At 43.2% G+C, this 26,673-nt stretch overlaps 1 protein-coding gene across 1 annotated transcript; it reads left to right on the top strand.

Moving 5' to 3' along the window:
- The first annotated feature begins 263 nt into the window (after window positions 1–263).
- On the top strand, window positions 264–25,062 carry Rnf149 (ring finger protein 149). The gene is made up of 7 exons (XM_051204661.1): window positions 264–741; window positions 11,512–11,762; window positions 12,861–12,929; window positions 16,413–16,495; window positions 18,730–18,826; window positions 21,952–22,147; window positions 24,412–25,062. Exons 1-7 carry the CDS (start codon window positions 297–299, stop codon window positions 24,453–24,455), a joined length of 1,185 nt encoding a protein of 394 aa, XP_051060618.1. The 5' UTR covers window positions 264–296; the 3' UTR covers window positions 24,456–25,062.
- The last annotated feature ends 1,611 nt before the right edge of the window (window positions 25,063–26,673 follow it).

Raw genomic sequence — 26,673 nt, 5'->3', positions numbered from 1 at the left:
GCATCACTCCCCCAGACTTCGGGGACTCCAGACGCGCGGGCTCGCTTGCACAACGCATTTGCATCTGCAGCTCCGCAGGCTCCGGCGGGCCCTAGCGCCTGCGCACACGCGCCCCGCGGCCGCGGGCGGAGCCCCACCCCTTGCGTCGCCACGCCCCCCACGGCCGTCCCTCCGGGCGCGCGTGCGCCGCGGGCCCGGCCCCGCCCCCGGCGCGCTCGGCGGTCTCTCTCCTTCTCTCCAGAGCTGCGGGTCGGCCTGGAGCGAGCAGGCTCGTTCGGGGCGCTCGCTGGGCGGCCATGGCGGCGCGGGAGCCGGGGCCGGGGCGGCTGCAGCGGCCCGCGCTGGCGCTGCTGGCGCTGGCCCTGTGCGCTCCCGGGGTGCGCGGCGGGGCGCTCGAGTGGTACTCGGCCGTGGTGGGCGTCGAGTACGTGGACCCGCAGTCGAACCTGACGGTGCGGAGCGTGTCCGAGAGCGGCCGCTTCGGCGACAGCTCGCCCAGGGAGGACAGGCAGGGCCCGGTGGGCATCCCGCGCGCGGCCGGGGAAGAGGAGGGCTGCGCGCCCGACACGCGCTTCGCGGCGCCCGGCGGCCTCGGCGCCGAGCCCTGGGTCGCGCTGGTGGCGCGAGGCGGCTGCACCTTCAAGGACAAGGTGCTGGCGGCGGCGCGCAAGAACGCCTCGGCCGTGGTGGTGTACAACCAGGAGCGCTACGGCAACGCCACCGAGCCCATGTCGCACGCGGGTGAGCAGGACCCCCCCCCTCCACCCCCATTCCCAACCCCGGGGACGGGGCTGGGGCGAGCCTGCCGGTGGTCCCCGGGTGGCCAAGGCCGGGAAGCGTCCTGGGGAAAGTCTGCAGGAGGAAGGTCCTACCTACCGATTGCAAAAGGTCTCCGAAATCCCTAACCGCGGGGTCGCCTAAGGTCACTCACTTCCCCGTTTGCCAGAGTCGGTGGAGTGGTGAGTGTGTGGGCGTGGAGGGAGATTTCTTCCCCAGCGCACTCCAGGAGGGTTTGCATTGTCTCTCGCGCAGCCTAAAGTGCTTTTGTGGCTCTCGTGGGTCTCTGGTTTCTTCCCTCGGACCAGGGAGTGCCTGAATAATTTCAAAACCCTGGATCGGAAGACCTGGGCTTGCTTGCTGTATGTAGCAAGCACGTCACAAGCTTTGTCCCTCAGGACACATGCGGGGCGGGAGGTCCCGCTCGCCCGTTGCATTGAGCTCAGATGAAGTCTTTTTTTAACTGTATTCATTGAAGACAAGACCTCGCTGTCCGTCACGAGGCCGGTTCTAAACACACTCCTTGCTCCGGGGAAAGCAGCAGGTTGGTTGAGCTTCAGACAAGGATGAGTTAGCAAAATACCATCCTTGGGACGGGGTTCTTCCCCGGGGACCCAGAATTTGATTGTGTTTCTGTTGTGCCTTTTTCCAAGATCACATTAGCTTTAAGGCGTCACACACACAGTTGACTCATTCTCAATTTCCTGTGATTACCGTTTTTTGTTTCTGCTGCCACTAAGTCAGACATCCTTTTCCTGTACTGTGTTTTTGTTGTTGTTGATGATGATGTTCTGTTTTGGTCGGGCGCACCGCAGAGTTTATAAAGTAAAAAAGGACATTGGGTTTGGCCATTTCTGTAGAAGGTTGGGAATGGTGGCCGTTTGATGGCAAGGATGAGATCTCCACTTGTAGATCAACTCTTTCTCTGGAAGGTTGACTCCCTGAGTAGCAGAGACATGGGTTCAGACTGTAGGAGCATAACTTTAGGGGTGGGGTAGGAGACGGTAAGGAGACTTTGAAATTGTATGAGAATCTGCTAGAATGGAGTAATGCCTGAAGAGTTAGTTGGGTTTTTGTGGACACAAGGTTTGGTTGGCTGCAGACAGTGGTGAGTGAGAATGAGTAGAGGTGTATGTTCCTGTGGTCATGTTGTGTCAGGCACTGTCTTTGGTGTGTAGTTAATCCAGATTACAAAATGACCTAATTGTCATTGTACACACTCCCTGTTTCCACAAGACTCGGGGAAGGATCCCAGCATTACAGACATAGCCCATCTACAGTGCTCCCGAGTTCAGTTCTGTCAATGAAAAGAGGTGGGTATGCTGGACCTGATTCCCTGATGCTGGGTGTGTGCGTCTCAAGATGCTAACACACTTAATGTAGACTTTTTTCTTTTAAATGACAGGCTCATCACCCTACAATTTTCTAACTCTACCTTACTGCATTTTTTGATAATGACATTAACATTCTCCCAAGCAGACAACACTTGTTCTAACCATGGCTCAGCAACCTTTCTTGTTTATATTGTTGACATATAATTGATCCAGACCCAGAAAAACACCTCAGTGATGTTAATTAGACTCTTTGGTGGAGGAACACTTAAGTTCCCATTATCTGCTGGGCAGTGGTGGCACACACCTTTGGGAGGCAGAGGCAGGCGGATCTCTGTGAGTTGGAGGCCAGCCTGGTCTACAGAGCGCGTTCCAGGACATCTGGGTCTACACAGAGAAACCCCCTCTCAAAAAAAAAAAAAAAGAAAAGAAAAGAAAGAAAGAAGATGGGAGAAGCCAGTTTTGACAGACTATTTAAACTTGAACTCAGTATTTCCACTTGGGTTGCTTTCCTCTGTTTAGTCAGAATGTAACTGAAGCCAGGAACATGCACCGACTCAACTGTTCTTGGTGCAGATTGTAGCGGTGGACTTCTGTGAAGCAGGGGGAGAGGTGTGCTTCTGAAACTGCACACTGATAGTCTTCTGGTGTGGGGAGAATTCTTCCCAGTTCTTCTGAAACCCATTTCTTCCTCTCACTGGAATCTAGCACTAGGTACTTTATAACTGTAAATCATTGCGGAAACTAAGGACTTTGAAAGAAGAGTTCAAACTTAACTGAATTATATGCATAGGTGCTTAGAAAGCCTAAAGGATGAGTGTTGATGCTGAACGTTGTAGAAATTATCGACTAAGATAGGTAAAAATTAGATAAAAGCCGTATCATTAAAAGTCTTAGTGTTGACCTTACTGTAGTTATTGTAGGTTAATAAGTAACAGACTCCTCTAGCTGAAATTTAGGCACGGCCTTTTAAGAATGACATTTTACATCCTTGATTGTCATTTACTGAGTGCCAAACAGTTGGCAAAGGGCTGGAGAAAGGGCTTGAATTGCAATAAAGCAAGGAGGATTTTAGAGATAGAGAAGAAATACCCAACTTAACCAGCCAATTAATCTGTTTACCTGAACATTTCTGCAGACACTTAGAAAGAGCTTTCAGTGGGTTATACTACATACATTACAAACCTTAAAGACACTTCAAGCCTTTTAAGACCCCTGAAAATGACCACCGTATTGTAATGATAGGTGAATAAGACTTTTAATTGCAGTTTCACTGTGCTTAGTTCTAAGAACCTAGTCTCGGGAAGCTAGGAAACAAGGAGGACCTAAGAGAGACATACATGGTCCCCCTTAGAAGGGGAAAGGGACAAGATCTCCTGAGCAAATTGGGAGCATGGGGGGAGGGGAGAGGAGGACATGAGGGAGCAGGAAGATTGAGTCAGGGTAGAGGAGAGCAAGAAAAGAGATACCATAATAGAGGGAACCATTATATGTTTAAAGAGAAATCTGCACTGGGGAAATGTTCAGAGATCAACAAGGATGACCCCAACTAACAATCTGAGCAACCCTTCCCCAATAATGAGATTGGTGACTACCTTATATGCCATTCTAGAGCCCTCATCCAGTAGCTGATGGAAGCAGAAGCAGACACCCACAGCTAAACACTAAGCCGAACTCCTGGAATCCAGTTGCAGAGAGGGAGGAGCGATGAGCAAAGGGGTCAAGACCAGGCCAGAGAAACCCACAGAGACAGCTGACCTGAACAAGGGGGAGCTCATGGACCCCAGACTGATAGCTGGGAAACCAGCATAGGACTGACCCAGGCCCCATGAATGTGGGTGTCAGCTAGGAGGACTGGGCAATCTATGGGGCCTCTGGTAGTGGACCAGTATTTATCCCTAGTATACAAATGGACTTTGGGAGCCCATTCCACATAGAGGGATACTCTCTCAGCCTAGATATACGTGGGGAGGGCCTAGGCCCTGCCCCGAATGATATGACAGACTTTGAAGGTCCCCCATGGAAGGCCTCGCCCTCCCTGGGGAGCAGAAATGGGATGGGATGGGATGGGAAGGTGAGGGAACTGGGATTGACATCTAAAACTAGCTTGTTTCAAATTTAATAAAAAATATTAAAAAAAAAAAAAAAAAAAGAACCTAGTCTTGGAAATAAAAAGTACCCAACTTTAGAGAAGCCATATATTAAGAGGTATTCATTTTGTACTGGCAGTGCATGTTAAATGGTCTTTTATGCATAGCCAATTATTGATTACCTGTAATAATGTGCTCTCAGCTGATCTACAACTTTAATTTGAATTTAAAATGTATCTTGCTGCTCTACGGAGCCAGAAGTGGCTCCCTAACCCTCATAGAGGATGGGATCTACTAGAACAGTTTTGCAAAAAGATTGACTTGATGGAGAGGTTCAGTACATTAGGGAGTTATGTATATGTGTAGGAGGTGGGCTGTAGGATTTCCATGTAATAATTGCAAGAGACTAGAAGGTCTGAAATTAACATGGAAAAGCTTCAAGAGTTCCCAGTGAGAGTAGGCTTTTTAACAAATCCATTTTGTGGGGAGGCGGTAGTGGTGGTGATGTTTCTATTGTTTCATGTTTGTACGTTTATTTGTGGTGGGGGTCTTGCTAAGTAGCTCATCCATTCCTTAACTCATGATCTTATTGTCTTAACCTCCCAGGTGCTGGTGTTATGGGCGCTGATGGTCATACTGGCCATTTTTTTTTTTTTTTTTTTTACTGATTTGTTTTTATGTGTGTGAGTGTTTTGTCTGCACGTATGGAAGTATAGTACCACATGCATGGCTGGTGCCCATGAAGGCCAGATAAGGGCATTGGGACTGGAGTTGTGGTTTTTAAGTCACCATGGGGGTCCTGGGAATTGCCAGATCCTCTCCTGAAGAGCAGCAAGTTCTCTTAACCATTGAGCCGTCTATCTCCATGTCTCCCTGCACCCCGATATTTTTGACTAAACCAAATCATGCAAAAATATTTACAATTGTATAGTCCCCAATTGTAAATTGTTTCCTCATTCACCCTAGCCAGCCATTTAAACATTTGTATAACAAGGTTTAGTGCAAACTCAGTTTAAGCTGTACAGCGAAAAAGACTTTCCAGATTATTCCCTCTGCTGTAATTCTCCTAACTAGGTCATTTCAGTTGTAGTCCTGGAAGATAAGCTGGTTTTTCAAATCCAGTCATTCATGAAGAAACCTTCCACGGTCACCCATGCTCCATGCCACAAAAACCTGATGAATTGAGCAGGCGGTACTTGTCTAATGAGGAGCTGTGTGAAGGAAGGGCTATCTGAAGCTGGAGAGGTGGTTCCGTGGTAAAGAGTGAGTATTGCTTTTTCAGAGGTCCCCGGTTCAGTTCCCAGCACCCATGTTAGACAGTTCACAGTACCTGACTCCTGGCCCCCTTGGGCACCGTGTGTGTGTGTGTGTGTGTGTGTGTGTGTGTGTGTGTACAGCACACAATGAAGTAACATTGATAACAGTGACTGCTGGTAGAGCAGGAGTTGCTGTATAGAGCTTAAGCTGGGCTTGTACTAAATCTTGGTTTGTTGGGGATTCTCGGGTGGTGGGGGGATAGAAATGGCTAGAATGTGGCAGTTTTTGTATAAAGAAGAAAACCTGAACGTTTAGAAGATTCTGTTACTGGAACCTCAGTATCAATTATTGCTGCTAAATTAGTTTTCTCCACCAGAAATTCAATCTACAACTTTAAATATTTCAGTAGTTCTTATCTCCTTCAAGGCAGTACTAAGGCAGACTATAGTTTCCTTGGGTAGAGAACTGGTGTGTTATGTTCCTAAGTCTTGATACTAAATTTTGAAGTTACTGTCCAATGTTAATCCCTTACAACTGTGCGTGTGTTTAGTGTCTGACAGGGAAGCAAGAGGCACACAAAAATTTGAAAAGGAAATGGAAAGCATTTTATTTTTGGCATAGGAACACTTGCAATTCTGTTTCTGGTAATTTGGCCTGCTAAAAATACTGTTCCATATCTGTTACTCAACAAGGAGCTTTATGATGAGATTGTATGCACTGACATTGTGCTTGGTGTAAGTCAAAAATAAAACAGAAACTGTCCTTGGGGAGCTATCTGCCTAATGGTGAGGTGTAGAGATTACTTGTGGTGAGATTGTGCAAGATGGCCTTTTTTAGTCTATCGAGAATGATAGCAGCTCTAAGCCCTGGGGAAGAAAAGAATTCCAAAGGCTTATTTCTTGTGTTTACAAGTCTCTGTGCCTCCTGTGAAGACATTCACCTGAGATTTTTCTCCCTTGTGCCGACATAGGCACAGTTGTACAAAATTACTTGCAGATTCTTTTGGATTGGACCAGTGGTTTGATGGTAAATAGAGTCTGGGGAATTATGGTAGATATGCTCAGTATCCCTTAGCTGTGCACAGACTCACTTCAGGGCTAGTGCATTTTTACCCATCTACCTTGTTTGTTCATCTGCCTGCCCCTGCTTTGAGAATTGTTCTTGGCATACCGATCAGGCTGGCCTTGGGAACTCCTCTGCCTCAGGAGCTGTGAAAAGCAAATATATCCGTCAGGAGGCAGAAAAAGTTATCACTGAGCTTTGTCCATCTAAAATAGGTCTTGGAAGCTGCTGCTGAAACTGCTGAATAACAAACTATCCCCAGTCCTGGGCAGGCTTTTTATAAATACTATAACAATTTTTTTTTCACTCAGTAAGCTAAATGTGTGCTTTTCTCAAATGGTTAATTTTTCACTTCCTTCTTCATTCGATAAAGTGTCTGGTTTTGGTAACAAGCCAAGCTAGACTCATCACCTTCTCAAATACAAATATTTAAAAGATTTGTTTTCTTTTGAGTTTCTTATCTGCATGCTGTTATTTGTGCATCGTGTGTACTGTGCCCAAGAGGCCAGAAGAGGGCACTGAATCTCCCAAAAGTGCAGCTTGCAGACAGTTGCAAACTGATTTAGATGCTGAGATTTGAACCACAGTCCTCTGGAACCAGAGCCAGCGTTCTTAACCACGGAGCCACCAGTCCCTCAAATATGATTTTATGATGGTTTTATGGCCTCAAAATATTCCTTTCCTTTGGTCTGGTAAACTTACTTTATTCTTGAAGATAAAGCGTAAATGTGCCTCTCAGGGAAAGGTTTCCATCTACATCATATCTGTAGCTCTTTCTTGTTCTACTTAATAAAAGTGACAGCCAAAGAAGAATCCTCAGACTAATTAAAAACAACAACAACAGAAGAAGAATGATCATTCTCAGAGAGCAGTTTTTCCAGGAACAGACACCTCCCCTCAGGCAGTGAACAAGATGACATTTGAGCCGGGTCTGGCTCTGTGACTTACATACCTGTGGAGGAGGTTCAGGGAATGACGAGGTTCAGGGAATGACGCCTGCCTTGGACATAAGTTCCTGACCCCGAGAGCCAGCAGCAGGTGGTGTGTAATGTTGATCAGCTCTCTGGAAAGTTCTGAGCCCGCAGCATAGAGTGACAATATGGCAGCTTTCTGCTTTAAGTAATAAGTTCCATAATGAAGGGCTCACACACACACACCCTATACTCTCTCTCATTGCCATACAAACAACGGATGATATTGAAGCCAGAACTGTTATCAACTGGTAGTTAGGACCATTTGTGTTTTGGTGTGAAACCTTTTAACCAAGATGGTAGAATCATACCATTGTTTCTATTTGAAATACTATGCAGGCTTCTCTTTTCATTAAAAAGCTTTTAACTTGTACCTTGTCATCATGTTAGGGACCTGTAGCTGTGTAGTTGTTGCTGCCCATGTTTCTGGACTGCTGAACCTTTATTCTCCTGAAGGTAGTCAATGCCTGCCTTCATTAAGTCTTCTCAGTGACCGCTCACTAATGTACGAGCCAAGGAAACCATAGTTTCTTCTACTTAGGCCCAAACTGGTTCTGGTATCACCTTGCAGACACAAGCCACCTTAGAACGGTGCCCTTCTAGCGCTTCAGTAACAAAGTTCCTGTGGCTAAGATCATAGTGGAAATGCCGTGGAGTGCGTCTCCCCAAGAGAAGATAGTCCATGCTTTGTCTTCAGCAGATGAATGAAAAAAAAAAAAAAAATGAGAGCATGATGCCCCAAGGTATGGATCGAGGAGATCTATTGTAGATCTGAGGGCAAGCATAGCCAGACGAACTGGCCTATGACAGCAAAGAATGGGAAGAGGAGAGAGCGAGAGGCCCGAGCAAGCCAGGGGACCAAGAGCAGCAAAGAGAACATGTAGCCAAAATGGCTAATTTTACAGGAAAGGGGGCGGGGGAGGGGGGCAAGCTCAGGAGCCGAGGGATTTGGGTAAGGGGCGGGCTCTGCCGGACCGCTATGACTGCAAGGGGGCTTGGGAGCAGGGGAAGACTGGCGGTTCTACTTAGACTCCATTCTGCACAGTGAGGCGCCCACTCCATGCAGAAGCTACTAGCTCATCTTAGAGACAGCCAGCCAAGTGCAGGGGACTTTTAAGGATGGCGTGCTGCCCACGCCTCACCTGTTGGCTTTTTTCTGTTGAGTTCTGTCAGTGCGAGCAGCTACTGCTTTACCTGAGCACATACTGTGATCTGCGGCTTCAGATCCCCGCTTCAGCTGGGTCACATTAACTGGTTACTACAGAAGCGCTGAGTCATCGTATCTCTACCAGCCCTCAAGGCGTGGTCTTTAAAACCGGTTAAACTGAGGATTGACGCTAGAGAGCAATGACTGCAAAACTTCTCTGTGGAAGGAGCAGGGTTTTTTGTTTTGTTTTGTTTTGTACCACTTGAAAATTATACCTCCAAAGGCTGATATTTGGGGAGTCTCGTTCCTTATTTTTGCGCTATTTACCCCACACCAGAACTTGCATCATTTACCGGGTAAATGATGTTTATGCCGTCCTCAAACCTAGACTTCTTAATTACTTTATCCCTGTCAGTGTGACCCTTAGCACAGCACACACAGCCCCTTAAACACTAATCTTGTTTACCCCTTTTAACTTACATGGGTTTGACATCTGCTTGGTTGAAAACTAACTGAAGGAGAAAATTCAGTATACTCATATGATACTGATAAGTGGATGTTAAAATTTTCCTGGTCCTGGAGATAGAGGTCAGCCTCGTGCCTAGTAGGTGTCCACTCTCTGCTGAGCCATCCCCCAGCTCTTAACCTTTTTAAAGCAAAGACACCAGTAAATACAGTTACAGTTTTCAATTAATGTCGCCTTATTTTGGTTTCTGTGCTTGAAACTTTGGGAAGCGGGTAGTGAAAAAATTCCTAAGTTTTCTGAAAGGAAGCTTTTTTTTTTTTTTTTTTTTTTTTTTAACCAGATATTTAATCCCAGCACTCAGGAGGTAGAGGCAGGAGGAATTCATGGCCAACTATGAGACACTGTCTTAAAAAAGAAAAAAAAATATTCATCACGGAAAGCCTTGTGTCTTTATGCAACATTATGCAACGTATACCTTAGTGGGGAAAGAAATAAAAAGATGGTCTTTGTTTTTGTCCTCTATTCACCTCCTGAACAGCCTCAAATACCTGATTTTATTGATTTTTGGATTCTGTCTTACTGACATAGGGGCTGATCTCATCGAGAGGTCCCGGAATCTAAAATTACCAGGACATAATTAGCGTGTCTTGTTTTGACAAAAGGGTCCCACGATTGCCTTTTAAAGGATTTTTAATCATTGAAGGAACTGCAGAAGTGGCTTACTAGTTAAGGGCAGTGGCTGCTCTTCCAAAGGAAGTATACAAAATGCTAACTTGTGCATATTGTTGCTGGTAGAATATATGAACCTTTTACATCTTTGCTGACCTTACAGATGAAATAATGTGCTTTCATATATTTAAAACTCACTCATTGGGAGGTGAGTGCTATGGGCAGACACGGGATTTCTTCTTAAAGCGATGGAGTGTTTGCCAGTCTTTTGTTTTTCGAGATAGGGTTTCACTATGTGGCCCTGGCCCCCGCCTCTGCCTCCCGAGTGCCACACTTATCAGTCTTTTGGCCACCAAATTGTGCTTAAGACATTTTTTATGTTGTTTGTATTATTTCTTAGTAAACATTAAAACGTATACTTTTCTAAAATCTAGCTTCCTTTGTTACTTTAAGCTTGACTTTGAAGATTGTCATTTTTTCCCCCATTGTCAGCTCTGTCTCCCTCTCCTGAACCACCATCCTGTTCTTTTAAAGAACCTCTAGGTGGATTTTTATAATTGAGTTTTTAACTCTCTTCATCTGGATTTTGTGTTTTTTAGAACACATTTAACATTTAGACTAAGTAATTTATTTTGGCATACATTATGAGAAAAACATGCAGATTTTCTCCAGTGTAAAACCCATTTGCCTTTACCTAGTTTTTGAAAGTTATCATCTGCTGTCTACTTTCCTATTTGGCTTTGTGTGGACGTCTTCACCTCACACCACCCAGCTGCTTTAATATAATACTTTAACTGTGAAAACTTGTCCAGCTTTCGTCATTCAAATTATTTCCCTCATCATTCCTTCTGTGTGACTTAGAGCGTTTTCTTTTCAGTTCATCTGTTGATATGTTGTGGTTACTGCATTAATTTATAGCTAGAGTCATAAGAAAACTGAAGATTTATTTGTTCACACACACACACACACACATCCTTTGTCTCAGGGCTGTTCGTGTCTTCAAAGCATTGGTAATAGTAACAGTGATCACAAGCTTGGTGGGATGGTACACACCTTTAATCCATCCCATCACGCAGGAGGCAGAGACAGGTTGATCTCTGAGTTCCAGGCCCGCCTGGTCTACAGAGCTCCTTTTATGACATTCAGAACTACATTGTGAGATGCTGTGTAGGGGGTGGTTGAGTTCTCATATTCCCTAATTTTTTTTTCTTCTCCCGAGACAGGCTCTCTCTGTGCGTTGGCTGTCCTGGAACTCACTCTGTAGACAGTTATAGCATTTGAACCTAGGGCCTTGCACATGTTGGGCAAATGCTCTACCACTAAGCCACACCTTCAGCTCCTGGGGTGCTTTGTGGGGGCAGGCATGGCAAGGCCTCACTCTGCAGCCAGGTTGGCTCACTTACTCTGTTCTCCAGGCCTATCTTTAAACTGAGAGTCTGCTATCTCCACCGCGCCCGCCTTAGAGAAAAATGTTCAGTGTCCAGTTAACTGTGTAACAGTTTTGTGCTTCTTAAAGGTGTGATGATGGATTCATCTGTGAATCTAAGTGGCATCCTTGCTTTTCAGAGAATAGTTCATTGTGATTTTCTTAACTCCATTCAGCCTATTTTCTCTTTTGGAACCAGTTTTGGTAGTTGATGTTTTTCTAAAAGTTACTTGTTTTTATTCAAGTTTTCAAATGTACTTGATGAGCATACTCTTAATCTTATCTAACTTTTGTCTTCTTTGTTCTTTTGTGCAGGAACAGGAAATACAGTTGTCATTATGATTAGCTATCCAAAAGGACGAGAAATTTTTGATCTGGTGCAAAAAGGAATTCCAGTAAAGATGACCATAGGGATTGGTACCCGCCATATGCAGGAATTCATCAGCGGTCAGTCTGTGGTGTTTGTGGCCATTGCCTTCATCACGATGATGATTATCTCGTTAGCATGGCTGATATTCTATTACATACAGCGTTTCCTATACACTGGCTCACAGTTTGGAAGTCAGGTAGTTATGGCTAACTATTCATTTTAATGCATTAATTCAGTTTGGTTCATTTTAAATGACAGCTCATGAATATATCCTCTATACTACTTGAAGTTACATGTAACCACACCAATTTCAGTTTACTTATTAAGCATTCATATGACTTTGATAGTTTTTCGATTGGAACGTATTTTTAAGTCTAGGGCACTGTTTGTAGATTTGTTTCCTGCAGGTGCCTGCCCCTTCTGCCTTTTTGTAGACAGAGGACTAGCAGAAGGTCGTGTGACTGAAAGAACATATGTAGCTCTGTTTTCTAGCTCGGTGTAAGGGTAGGAGTAAGGAGGAAGGGCCTGCTCTGCCTGCTCTGGAGTGATTGACAAACCGTTTACCTGAAGGCAAGCTCTTTCCTGAGCAGAGCAGAGCAGAGCAGAGCAGAGCCGGGCTGCAGTGGCGTAGGCAGACCTCTGCACAGGAGGCTTCCTGGCCTGATAACTAGGCGCACTCTTCTCTCGGGGACTACTGGTGGAGAGTGGGTGGTACCTGCTTCATTACTTTCTTGTCAGTGTTTAAGCGTAGGATTTGTTTTCTGGAAGTTTCTGGAAGTGTGGCTAAGTGGCATCACATGTTTAGAGTGTTAGGAGTTTCCAGTTCCATTCCCACATCACCCAGGAAAGGAGGCATGTTCTTCAGCTGTGGGATTAAAAGCGGCTCTTCCTGGGCTGGGGATATAGCCCTGGGATACAGGGCGCTTGTTTAGCACGTGTGAGGCCCTACACTTAATTGCAAATAAGCAAGTAAGTAAATAAATACATTCTTAGCTGGGTATGGTAGCTCATGCCTGTAATCCTGGTATTTGGAAAGCTGAGGCAGGAGGGTTGTTTGAAGCTCAAGGCCACTCAGGACTCCAAAGTAAAGCATTGCCTCCAAAAGGGAAAAATTAGTTCTTCTCAAGTAGCTTATAAGTTATATGGCTCTTTTATATATTAAAAGTTTTTTCTAAGTTATTTTCATAGTAACCGTTTAACTTTGTTTTACTAGTGAAAACTTTTCTATTTTGTTTACATTGTATTGTGTGTGTGTTATTTTAAAAAGACTAATAATAATGTTTTCTTTCCCAAGAATCATAGAAAAGAAACTAAAAAAGTTATTGGCCAGCTTCCACTACATACCGTAAAGCAAGGAGAGAAGGTAATGCTTTTCATTGTGATTTCCGGGGTTCAACGGGAGGATGTTTGTGTGTTTCAGAAGTACTTTCTTTCCAGTCTACTGTTGAGCAGTAACAAGCATGTGACACTTGGTTAAGCCTTTGTTTGTGTGTTTTAATATTTTAAAGAAAGGCTGACAGGAATATAACGAATGAAGAGGTTATTTATAGCAGTCATTAGTCACGTGGCTGTTTAAATATAGGTGAATTACAATTACAGCCCAGGCCTGTGGCTCAATAGTAGAGCCCATGCTTAGCAAGCTCAAAGTCCAGCACCTCACCGACCAAGAAAGGTTAAATGAATTAAATTTAGTTTAAAAGATAGCTCCTACATTGTATGTGTTTAGTGATAACAGTGTGCCAATATTTCTGTCATTGGAAGTCCAATGGGCCAAAGTACATGGCTGGAAAGATGCTACGCATTTCAGAGGTACGCACCTGGGTTACTCCACATTTATTCTACTGAATCAGAGCCTGAACATTCTCCCTCAGTTACAGAGAGAATACTGAACAGTTGTAGAGGAGAGAAGGGGTACTTTTAAAAGGGAACCATTTTGGATGTGCCCCGAAGATTTAAAACATGCAGGGAACAGTGCGGAGCCAGAGGCACCGACTCCTCAGGGACACACCCTTGGGAGGGAAATGTGCTAATGCAGTACATTTGGTCTTGCGGTGGCCGTCCTCAGCAGCGATGTGTTGCCTTGTAGCTGTGGGCTGAATGCGTTGCTTTGATATTACTCATCTCATCTCAGTAAACTTTGAGACTCAGTCGGTTGCACCTTCCAGTCCTCACTAACCTTCACGGAGGGGAGAGGAAGAAACTGCTTACTCCTTTCCTGTGCTCTATTTGATAGACCTGTGAGTTTTAGAAGTTGAAGTCTGTTATTAATGGCTTCTGTGGTATATTTAGGGTTGAGATGTGCTTGGGGTTGTGTGGGTGGTTCATTTCTTCCCTCAATAATGTCTGCACTGTAGTATAGTGCAGTTTTAATATTGGTGCAGAATACTGATTGCTTACCCCACAAACCACCAGGAGAGTTTCCAGTTAATAACTAGCCATGCAAAGTATGTATAGTTTCTCATGGATATTAATAGGAAATTATTCTGATGATTTATAAACTAGATGCTGAATTGGTTTCTAAAAATGAATTCTTATTCCTTTTTCAGGAAGGAAGTCAGTACTTTGTGCAAACTTAAAATTCTACTGTGCCTGTTGCATGTTTTTTTTTTTTTCCTTCCTTAGCAAAATTTCATTGCTTACATGTGAGAAGACCCATTCATATGTGTAACTTACTGAGCCAAGCCCTTGAGAATACAAGTAAATTGATAGTATTCTCATCCCATACCCATCATTTGCTAAAGTATGATACTAGGAGCTTGTTTTAAAATTGTCAAAATAATTTTTTTTAATGTCTCTAAATGGTCTATGAAGTATATACCTGGATTTGGAAGCATTTTTACATTGTAAACTTACATAGGAAAATGAATTTTTGCATTTTACATCTTATCCAGTTCTGGAGACAAGTGATAATTGTTTTAATTTTTCTTTTCTGTAGACTTATTTATAATAATGTAAAGCTTGTAAATTATTAAAGAATTTAAACTTTTTTTGCATAACACATGAAATATAAGTGAAAATATTCTGTTACAACATAGAATTTAAGTGGCCGGAGAGATGTCTGTGGTCAAGAGCGCTAACTCCTGTTGCAGAGGACCTGGCTTTGGTTCCCAGCACTTACATCCACTCATAACTGTCTGTAACTGCAGCTCCTGGGGATCCAGTGCTCCTGGACGCTGAGGCTTCACACACGTGTGTGTGTGTGTGTGTGTGTGTGTGTGTGTGTGTGTGTGTGTGATCAGTGCTCCTGGACGCTGAGGCTTCACACACGTGTGTGTGTGTGTGTGTGTGTGTGTGTGTGTGTGTGTGTGTGATCAGTGCTCCTGGACGCTGAGGCTTCACACACGTGTGTGTGTGTGTGTGTGTGTGTGTGTGTGTGTGTGTGTGTGATCAGTGCTCCTGGACGCTGAGGCTTCACACACGTGTGTGTGTGTGTGTGTGTGTGTGTGTGTGTGATCAGTGCTCCTGGACGCTGAGGCTTCACCACGCGTGTGTGTGTGTGTGTGTGTGTGTGTGTGTGTGTGTGTGTGATCAGTGCTCCTGGACGCTGAGGCTGTGTGTGTGTGTGTGTGTGTGTGTGTGTGTGTGTGTGTGTGTGTGAGATCAGTGCTCCTGGACGCTGAGGCTTCACACACGTGTGTGTGTGTGTGTGTGTGTGTGTGATCAGTGCTCCTGGACGCTGAGGCTTTGTGTGTGTACATGGTGTACATAAATTCATACAAGGATACTACACATGTATCTAATAAGAAAATCTTTTGTAAACTATCACAACATAGAATTTAAAATGCTGTTAAAGTTAATTTTAATGGTCTTTAATAATGATATGCACATACTAAGTCAGGTTTTTACAGCTTCCTTATTAATTGCTACACCTGGCTAAGGGTATGCTTAAATAATAACTCAAGGGTAGGTGGCTGTGTTTGATATTCTGAAGCTGCCAAACTGCAGCCTCAGAAGTACACTCTGATTGAGTTCCTAAATCCCTGTCTCAGAATCACAGTTTGTCCTGGCTACACTGACCCCTACTAACTAACTCACAGAAAAAGCCCAGGGCCTGTAGATTCTTCGGTGTACAAAGAATGTTGCCAACTCTCCCACCCTACAGCCTGCAATTTTTGTTTCTTACACTTTTGTTCATCTGTTAGGCAAAAACAGGCAACTTACTCTAATGGAGGAGGTTTAACACTAATGAAGTAAAATTTCAGATATGAAGCCATTTGTACTTTCTCTAAGTTCTAACTCTTTAACAAAGGTACAGATATCTTTTAAATAATTCCAGAAAGCAAACACGTTTGAATATTTAAGTTTTATGCTTGAAAATACTTTGTTTATCCATAATAGCAGGTATGGCTGGAATGCAGTTAACTTTCTAGAGTGTTTCCTGGCTTTGATGTAGCCCTGAGTGTGATCTCCAGCCCTGTGTAAACTCAGCCTTGTGGTTCACTACGATAATCCAAATTTTGGAAGATTGGTGGGGGGGGCATCAGAAAATGAAGGTCATGATTAGCTACACAGTGAACATGAGGCCAGCCTGAAAACTGAGACCTTATCTCAAAAACAAAGTGTGTGTGTGTGTGTGTGTGTGTGTGGTCTGCATTTCTACAGCCCTTAATAGTCTACGTTTCTTCAAACACTAATACACTATTTAAAACAAGGCTAATGCCTGATTAGGCAGACAGTGGCTTTTTTCCCCCCTTTGCATTCAGATTCAATAACTGATAAGAAAGTAAATGACAAATATGATTGTGTATTTGGGTCAGGTTGTTCCAGCATGGAGGGGAACCCATTGTTTTATTTTAGTCAGTGATTGTATATGTAATGTCTGTGTGTAACTATGACTTGTTTTCAGGGACTTGATGTTGATGCCGAAAACTGTGCAGTGTGTATCGAAAACTTTAAAGGAAAGGACGTTATCAGAATCCTGCCGTGCAAGTATGAACACGTTTTTTGCTACTAAGAGACTTAAAAATTACCAAACCAGGTTGAGTTTTCTGACAGAGAGTCCTATGCTTTTTCTAATAGGAAGAGCTTGTGATCTTTGATTATCCCATCTTTCATGTTGTCTTCAAGAGTCCTTAAAATTGCTCTGCTGGAGAAACTTGTAGATGGCCACTAACCATTGTGTCTTTGTTTTAGACTGGCATTCAGGCTTATCAAGGCTTGTTCACACTACATTGTAGACCTAGTTCAGCAGCGCACATGCTCAGTCAGAGGAATCAGCAGCAGTTTGCTAGTATTTATAACCCGGGTGATAGTTCCTTCTGAAGCTATGTAAAATGAATATTCTTCCCTTTACTTAGGTAGCACAAGTGTAGTTTTAACAGTGGGAAATAGTGATTTCACTTTTAATAGTCTGCTACTTTAATTGACTTTCTTAAAAGAACTGCTGATAAGCAGAAGAGTATGTATAAAAATTAGATTGTTTTTTAAAGTTTGATACATTTCTGTTGTACTTTACATATTTTAGAATCAAGTTACAAGTTAGGGTATTTGCTTGTTTTACAAAATATTTTACTTTGTATATGGTACTTTTTAATAGATTATGTTCTTGATACCCCGTTTTAAAAAAAAAAAAAAAAATGAGTATCAAAATAAAAGGGTTCCCTGGGAAAAGTGTCTGGCTGAAGTCTGTCGGCATTTACATAAGGTCAGCACAGTAGCTACTTAAGGTTGGTCATGCCCTGTAGAAAAGCCCTGAAAGTGGGGTTTTAGCCTGGTTTTAGAGCAGGACTTTCCCAAGTGTGCAGAGAGAGGCAGGAGGTGTGGCTGACGTCTGTGCCGAGCTTGTACTTGACCTCTGCAGATACGATATGGTGCGCACATTATTGGGATTTTATTTTGGTCATTTTTCTTCTGAGCAGTGCTAAACATCCCCCCAACCAAACTGAAAGTCTCTTTCTTGTTTTTTGAAAAATTCTTCAGATTCAGTCAGTATTAATTTGAGGTTGAATGATAGGCTGGACTAGACTGTTAGATAATTAAGAATTGCTATTTTTAATGGCACTGCAGTTGTTTTGTTTAAAGAAAAAAGTCTTCAAAAGAGTAATAATAGGGCAGTGATGGTGGACATCCTTAATCCTGACATTCAGGAGGCAGAGGCAGGAAGATCTCTGGGTGTTTGAGGTCAGCCTGGTCTACAAAGTGAGTTCAGGACAGCCAGGGCTACACAGAGGAACCATGTCTAAAAAGAAACAGAAACAATCCTGCGTATGTACCTGTCCAGCATGCTGTAGGCAGGGAGCCGTCCTGGGTTTGCACCTGTCCAGCATGCTGTAGGCAGGGAGCCGTCCTGGGTTTGCACCTGTCCAGCATGCTGTAGGCAGGGAGCCGTCCTGGGTTTGCACCTGTCCAGCATGCTGTAGGCAGGGAGCCGTCCTGGGTTTGCACCTGTCCAGCATGCTGTAGGCAGGGAGCAGCCCGTGATGTGGGAGCAGGGTTAGGGGGCTCAGCTGTACTAATGCTGTCTACTCATCTGTCTGGCTTCAAAGCCTCTAATTAACTTCACACATAACATGGGAGGAGCAGGGAACCAACAAGAAAGGAACATGTATGTGGAACATGTATGTGTCTCTCTGGTAGCAACAGACGTTTATTAAAGAGGAAATACTTCTTCCTGCCAGTAGCAGGTGTTGTCATGTATTTGATAGACTTGATGATATGACCAGTTTAGATTAGTTTATTATTGGTGGCTTGTTTGTGGGATTTACTAGCCTAAGTGGTCTGTAACTATTCTACTAAGGCACGTAAAAATGGTTGGGCATTATAGCACAGTACTGCATTCCTAGTATTTGGGAGGCAGAAGTATGAGGATTCTAAGTTCAAGGCAATCCTGGACTGTATGGCACATTCCAGGCTAGCTTCAGTGACATCGTAAGACTGTCTCTCATCTCACATAAAGAATGTATAACCGTGCTTGAAATGGATCCATCCTATTTTTGTGGCATGAAGAATAAAGAGAAACTTTCACTTTTTAAAAAACATTTCACTATTAAGTCCAGAATCTATCTAGCTGGAAACTAGAAAAAATAGGTAAGTGACTAGACTACAATGTTGTGGTACTGTTGGCTAACTTTTAACAGAGGGATGTGTTGGCAAAATGCTTTATTTTCTTTGTAAGATATGGAAACATTTATTTTAAGACATTAATACATACTTAATTTTTTTAGGCATATTTTTCATAGAATATGCATTGACCCATGGCTTTTGGATCACCGAACGTGTCCAATGTGTAAACTTGATGTCATCAAAGCCCTGGGATATTGGGTTTGTTACGCTTTCGTTTATATTCACTCTCTGCCCGGGTTCTTCCTGAGTATCTCACATTTATCAGTGACTAGAGGCAAGAGGGGCAGGCAGAGCGCTGCTCCCGATACCCTTGCTGTTGTCTAAAGATCTCTATAGTAAAAGTGAAGTGTAGAGTAGTCCACAAAATCAGCGAACTGAGTTTATGACAATAAAATATGCTAGCATGTTCCCCAGTTTGTAGCCACTTAAAGCAGTGTAGTTCTGCAGTGTGTGTGTGTGTGTGTGTGTGTGTGTGTGTGTGTGTGTGTGTAAAACCCTGACTCAGAATGTATGAAACAGAAGTGCATTCTGCGTTTTCTGGCTTCAGGAACACATTTTACACATACCACACCCAACAGTTTTTGTCATCTGCTTTTATTGTTGCTTGGTTTTACAGTTTATTAGTACAGGCTAAATTTGTCCTATATTAAATTTTGCCCATTATTTTGTTATATTTTGGTGGGCAAGGACCTTACTTAGGAGATAGAAGACCTGCCTGCTCCAGGTCATAAATACATTATTGCATTTAATCTTCACAGTCTCTCTTTGAAGCATCCTTGCTATCTCTATTAATTAGAAACAAGCCTAGAGCCACTGACCTTTCATATACGTTCTCGCAGCTAATTCAACTTTCAAACGTAAATTCTTTTTAAGTTTTGGAGGTTTTCATTTTGTTTCTGTTTTTTAGATCTCCATATGATCTATTATGACACAAAGTACTATTGATTAAATAATAAAGCATTATAAATAAAATCTCCATATGATCTATTATGACTCAAAATACTACTGATTAAGTAATACAGTATTATAAATAAAAATGTTCAAAGTGACTGGAAATAGAGCTCAGAGTGCTTGCACACTTGCATTGAAGCCCTGGATTCCGTTCCCCTCAGCACGTTAAACTGGATGAGCATTTTATGCAGCTTTAGTCTGTAATAGACATGCAAACTTCTCTAATGGCATCGCTCAGGAGCTGTCAGTGGGCAAGGCTGGCTTCCTGGCTGCAGCTGTGACGTCACGCTCTAGCGTGGCGTGTCTTCAGCTTGCTGCTGCCATGTCCTGCTCTACGGTGTCTCACGTGGTCAGGGTGCTCTTGCTGCAGCCGCTCAGGGAGAAGAGGTTGCCCCCAAGAATTGCTGGGTTTCACCCTGCTGTGTCCTAAAATCTGCAGAATACCTAAACGTCTTCAGTCTCGTTAGCCTGAGATAGCATGCCTCCCTAACGAGCTGGGTTCATTGGAAGTTGCAGTTCAGTAAGAAGCTGAGCCTCAATGGTTCAGAATCTTTTTCTTTCTTTCTTTTTTTTTTTTTTTTTTTTTTTTTTTAGATTATTTTTTATTATGTATGTACTGCTCTGCATGCTTGTCAGAAGAGGGCGCCAGTTCTCATTACAGCTGGTTGTGAGCCACCGTGTGGTTGCTGGGAATTGAACTCAGAACCTCTGGAAAAGCAGTCAGTGCTCTTAACCTCTGAGCCATCTCTGCAGCCCCATCAGAATCTTAATTGAGAAAACACAGGGTGTGATGAGTTGTCTTCTTGAAGAAGTCATTGACCTCCCTTCCTTGCCTTTACACAAAAGCTTGTGCTGAGTTGTTGTCTTGGTTGAGTGACTCACAACCAGCTTTGTGTCTCCTGACATTTTTGTGAGACTGATCTCTGTTCTTAGCTAAGCCAAGGGCTTGCACCCTCATGAATTTTGTTCAGAGAATATAAGTCGACATATACGCATGTATTAGAAATCAGTTTTCATTTTATATAAAGTTGAGTTATTTCTTTCCTTGGAGTGTTTACTTCAAGAACCTAGAACATAGAGGGCCAGAGTGTTTGACTTACTTTGTGAAGGACAGAAAGCTCTTGTAACTTCCAAGCCGTCTAATGTTTCGGTGTTTAGACCTGTCTGTCCCTTATGAGCACTGAGAGTCACCAGTGACCCTGCGCAGGCTTTAAAGGCAGTCCTTTGGTCTCCACTGTGTCCGCTGCACTCATTGGGCAAGCACTGATCAGAGAGAGGCGTTAAAGTGAGCTTGGCTCAGAGATGAATACAGTTAGCGCCTTTGCTAGGTAAAGACTCAGGGATTTCTCATTCGGGCCAAATGGGGCCGGTACATATCCAGAGAGAGAGCATAGCAGGGGAGCATGATCAGAAAAGAAAGGTCTTACACTGCCGTTAGGCACGGGTAGATGGAGCGAGTGTGTTTTAGTGGGACTGATGAGGGCTTCGAGTGTCACCTCCATGTGCGCAGGGGCATGAACTATCAGGGTGGAGGTTAGGGGCTTGGCAGGCATTGAGAGAAGCGGGGTTGGGACTGGGCTGAGTGAGAGTTGGCATTGTGACATTACAACAGGAATGTTTGTTCAGTGTGTTAGGAGTTGGTGTCAGGAGAGAACTGTTTGAGTGTCTGGGATGCCTAGTTACCAGTGAGGGGGGAAGTGGGGTGGGTTTGAAGCGCTCACAGACACTGAGTGCCTGTGACTCCCATGCTCACCGCCTGCCAGCCTTCAGTCACTCTCCGGCTGTTTCTTCTGCCCACGGGCAGCTAGCTTAGCCCTTTGATTAACCAAAAGAATGTCTGAAACGCCCGCCCACTGCTGTGGAGGCTTAATGTAGTGGTGGGAAAGGAGCCCCTGGCCCTCCTTTCATTAGCTTCCTTCAAAGCAGCCAATAGAAGAGGAGGGTTGGAGATAAGCACAGCTGAAAAACTATAAGGAAGGAGACGCCCGGGGCTGGCGTTTAAACAGAAATCTGAAGCCTTTAGCTGTTCAGAGCCTGTTTGTCTCTAACACCCCAGGGCCGTACTGTGCAATCCTGGGGCTGTCATTCGGGCACCTGGCTGCCTCCTGAGGGAGCACAAAGTTCACAGACTCTACAAGTTTCAAGAAAGAGCCACCTTGTGACTAAATAAATAGTTTATAAGGCAGGATGCAAATTGCATCGGACTGGGAAACTGTCTATTGAGAAGTAACCCTTAATGGTGACATTGGATAGAGGAGGTGGTATACTTCCCTCCAGACTCCCTGTAGAGAGTCAAGGATGTATTAGTTTACCAGGAAATGACCCCATACTTGCCTGTCACTGAGAACTCATTGCTTTTGTCTGCTCTCAAGGGGGACCCTGAGGATGCACAGGAGCTACCCACTCCAGAAGCTACCCCAGGAAGTGTTTCTATTGGGAATCTGAGTGTGACAGCCCAAGATGAGGGCAGGGGTGCTGAAAGCAGCCTCCCATCATCTTCTTCCAGTGAGTCTGGGCCAAACCGCCCCTGTTTTAAAGAAGACGCAGGGGAAGACACAGCATTGCTAGGTAGGTGGCTGCGGTTGTGAAACCATGATGTTCCGGTGGTGGCGTGAAATGGAAAAGGGAAAAATTAGATACATTAGATACACTCAGATACATTATAACCTTTTGATGGATACATTGTCAGGGTCATAGTTCTCAAAGGGATACATGTTTGGTAAACCGTTCTTGTAATGTGTGGTGCTCTTTCTGTATCATTGGTAGATCAACTTTTATGAACAATGTGTTTAAGTTTTTAAACTTTCTTCTGAATTGCGAGCACTGATGTGTGTCTGTCTGTGAGGCTGTAGCACTGAGCCTCCCGGACAAACAGCTCCAGCTGGGGACTAGGTATTCCAATTTATGAGCCTGAGCAGCTTCTCATTCAAAGCAGCAGAGCCTTTAGAAAAGAAGCTGCTTTTGTATTGCAGCGTGTCAGACCTGTGGCTTTCGGCGTGCCTGTAAAGGGCTGACATGAACTGTGTCCTTAGCCCTTTCCTAGATCTTTGTAAGATTTAATATTGGAAGTACAAGACCTTACTCATATTTTGTATCTTCTCCCTTGGTTTCTTTATTTCTTCTTAGTGTTAAGGATGGAACTCAGGGTTTTGGGAATACTAACCACAGACTCTGGCACTTGGCCGTCTTCCAGTGCCTAATTTCTGTGTCCTTGGGTTTATCATTGTCTCTCTTCTAGCATCTCCTTGGGCCTTGTATGGCATGCTAAATAGAAGAATCTTTTTCTTGGGTTGGTAATAGAATTATTGACCTGTATTTCGCTAATATTTATAGGTTTTTTTTTTTTAATTCTTTTTTGAAACAGTGTCTTATGTAGATGAAGCTATCCTCAAACTCCCTAGGTGGCTAAGGATGACCTTGAATTTGTGATTATCTGACCACACCTCCCAAGTGCTGAGATTATGGCATGCATTACCACCGTTTTTTTCATGGAGTGCTGGGATCAAACCCAGGGTTGTGTGTGTGCTAAGCAAGCACTCTGCCTACTGAGCCACACCTAATTTCTACTCCCTTTTAATTAATTAATTTGTCTTTTTATTGGCATGCATCATGCAAGTATAGAGGTCAGAGGATAGGTTTGAACAGTCAGTCCTTTCCTGCTGTGGGTCCCAGGGATCAAACTCAGATTGTCAGGCTGAGCAGCAAGCACCTCTGAACCATCTCATTGGCCCCCTCTTCTGCATTCTCTAAAGATTAATTATGAAATTATTTTGAGCCTGTTATGATAGTGGTGTGATATCTTTAATTCCAGCACTTGAGAGGCAGAGGCATATGGATCTTTGTGAGGGTGAGGCCAGCCTGATCTATATAGGGAGTTCCAGGCCAGCTATAACTAAATGGGACCCTGTCTCCAAAGAAAAGAGGAGGTATAGAGATGGCTCCATAGTTAAGAGCACTCAGGGCTGCTCTTCCAGAGGACATGAGATCCATTACCAGCAACCACATGATGACTCACAACCATCTGTAACTGAACTTCCAGTTTCTGGAAATTCCATACCCTCTTTGGCTTCTATGGGCACCAGACATGCATGTTGTATGTACATATATACATGTAGGCAAAATACCCATACACATAAAAATTTTTCAATTAAAAGAAAATCCCACCAATATTTTAGTAGAATTAAATTAATCTTTGGATTATTTTGAGAATAATTGGTGGTTCTAATATTGAATTTGGCCATCCTAAAAGGTTTCCAAAACAGTAAGATTCAAATTGAATCAGTGTGTCCTTTAACATGTTTAGGAAAACTTACAGAAATATTAGAACTTCAGTTTTTATTGTGCATGTTCATGTGTGTATGGGGGGGGGGTGGATGTCACAGGGTCATAAAGCTGGGACTTGGCCTCACCGATTCTCTGACACTAAACTGACCACATTACAAGCACTGTATTCAGCATAGTAAGGAATTTTGCTTTTAGGAATCCTGTTAAGACAAAGTTCGTCTACTGTGATTGGGCTACTGACTTCAGAGAACAGAAAGAAAACTAAATTTCTTTTCTAAGAACATGGAAAATGTGTGAACACAGAGGTCCTTTAAAGGCAGTTGCCATGTGAATGTTGGCTCGGGTCACACTGGAAAGCCTGTCTTTCACACCGAAGGAAAGGATATTTCTGTATTTCTTTTACTGGCATTCTTTGATATGGGTTGTCATTTTTACATGTAAGTTTTATTTAAATGTTTCTAATTCATTTCTTGGAGTGTTATCTCCAGAGCGTAGCTGAGGTTGCACAGACGCACTGACCGAGGGTGGCCTTTGATGCTTTGTTGCAGGGGCCGGCAGGAGTGACCCTCAGCGTGGAGGACCCATCTGCTAGCACCCTCCCTGACAGACACCGACAGCCTTGGCTTGAACTACAGGACATTTAATTTTTTACTCTAGGGAATAGTTTGTATACTTGAAAACAGTGGATATTATTTTACTTTACCTTTCAGATTCAGATTTGATATACAAAGGGCTGAGATATTTTATTCCTAAAAAGACTTAATTAGCCTTCATCTATTTATCTACTAAAGTATGATGTATATCATAAATTTTGTTGCGTCAGACTGTCACAGATGTGTGTGTGTGGGGTGTTTCTGAGTACTAGACTAGCTTCTGTGGTACTGTAAACCAAGATTCTGTTTCTCAGGCTTCTAGACAAAGCTCACTAAGTTATGTAGAATTGTGTAATATAATTCAGTAATTGATCAAATGGACTTTCCCTGAAGCAGAGACTCTTTAGAACTTATAAAATGAGAAATCTTGCCATAGGCAGTGTTGCACACCTGTAAACCCAGCACTCAGGAGGCTTCAGCAAGAGGATTTTGAGTTCAAGCCAAAAAGAAGGGATTGAGGGGAGAGAGAAATCAACTGTCTTGCACTATATTGTCCATAGAGACTTTAAAACCAAGCGTACCTTTCTGTTGTTTGGAATTGTGAAATGAACACTAGTCGACTTTATGATTTGCATTTTTACCTTTATTGCCAATTTCTTTTGACGTGTCGGAGAAGAAAACTGTGTTTTTCTACAAAAAATGACAAGAATGTCATATTGCACATTTAAAGTATTAAAATACTGTTTCGTTAAGAAAATCAAGTAGGCATCCTGTGATGTTTTTAAGTGTTTAGTATATTTCAGTGGAGCTAATCTCTACAAGTAAAAAGATTTAAATAAACATTTTGATTTTTGTGGTTAGACTAAAACAGCATTTTCCTAATGAGATTTTAAGACAGTTCACCCTGTAATCTTGTAACTGTCCTTCCTCTGCTTGATGTTCCCACAGGTAAAGCCTTTGAAGGTTGTCTGAGTTCATAGAGTGGTCAAATATACTTTTTAAAAGAATGGGAGTCCTTTGTTGATCTTAAACTTGTGTTGCATGTCTACTTTGTAGACAAAAATAAATGCTTGTTGATTAAAAAAAAAAATGTAACAAGTTTTATTTAGCAGTCAGTCCCAACATTCAACCCAAAGAGTTTACAGAGGATTAAAAAGTGTATTAATAAAAGCCAGTCTTTACCCAAAGACATGAAACATAATCCTGATTCGAAGTATTTTGCACTTCTTGATAAAGAGAGTGCTTTCTTGTGCTTGCTTGTTATTTTGTGTGTGTGGTTTTCCCTGTACCTGTGTGCCATCTGCATGCCTAGGTGGAAGAGGCCGGAAGGGGACATTGGATCTGAGGGAACTGGGGATACAGAAGGTTGTGAGCCATCTGGGTTCTCTAACCACTGAACCATCTCTCCAGCCCAAGGGAAGAATGCTTTAAGAAGTGTTTCCAGCTGACACCACAAGTCAGTAGAGGCCACTGATCCACAGTCCTTGCTTTTTGCATTAATGCCCTCAGCTGGGACTATTTACAGACAGGAGGCAAACATGAGTCAGCAACACATCCAGGTTATCACTCTCTACTTGAGGCTTCTGCCAGGTAAAAGACAAATATCTCCATAGCATTTCCTCTGCGTACAGATTTAGGAATAACTTCATCAATATCATTTTCAGATCTGTTTTCCATTTTCTCCAGAGTAAAACTTAATGCTTTAATCTTTATTCACAAGTTCTGTTTTGATCAACTTCAGCTACTTCTTATCTAAATGGGCGACCATTCTAGTTTCCAGTGATCTTTTGTGGTCTTTCTTTGTTTCAAGGCACTGAGCCCTACCTAGGTCATTGATAGTCCTATTTTCAGGTACAGTGGAGAGGATGCAGAAGAAATGGTAGGATGGAGAACACCGAAAAAGGCCCTTCTCTAAACACCAGAGGCATGGCCTGAATACGCTCCAAAAGTCTGGCTGTAGGTGTTTCAATTCATGTCTGTGTGGAAGGTAGGTCCATTTTGAAGCACATGCTCTCAGTTTCGGTAGTCACTGAACTAGTGGGCTCTACAAAATGGGATAGTGTATGTCAGCAACCATAGGTGTATTGGAATGTTATATAAACATACTGCTTCCATAATACATAGGAATTGTTCCAGTAAGGTTCATTAGTTCCCTGGAACTGACATCATTTAAAAAATGAGTCCAGTACAATTTTGAGATCTTTGTATAGAGGAATA

The sequence above is a fragment of the Phodopus roborovskii genome, unplaced genomic scaffold (assembly GCF_943737965.1).
Source record: "Phodopus roborovskii unplaced genomic scaffold, PHOROB, whole genome shotgun sequence".
Taxonomy (NCBI): Eukaryota; Metazoa; Chordata; class Mammalia; order Rodentia; family Cricetidae; genus Phodopus; species Phodopus roborovskii.
This window is presented reverse-complemented; position numbering and strand designations above follow the sequence as displayed.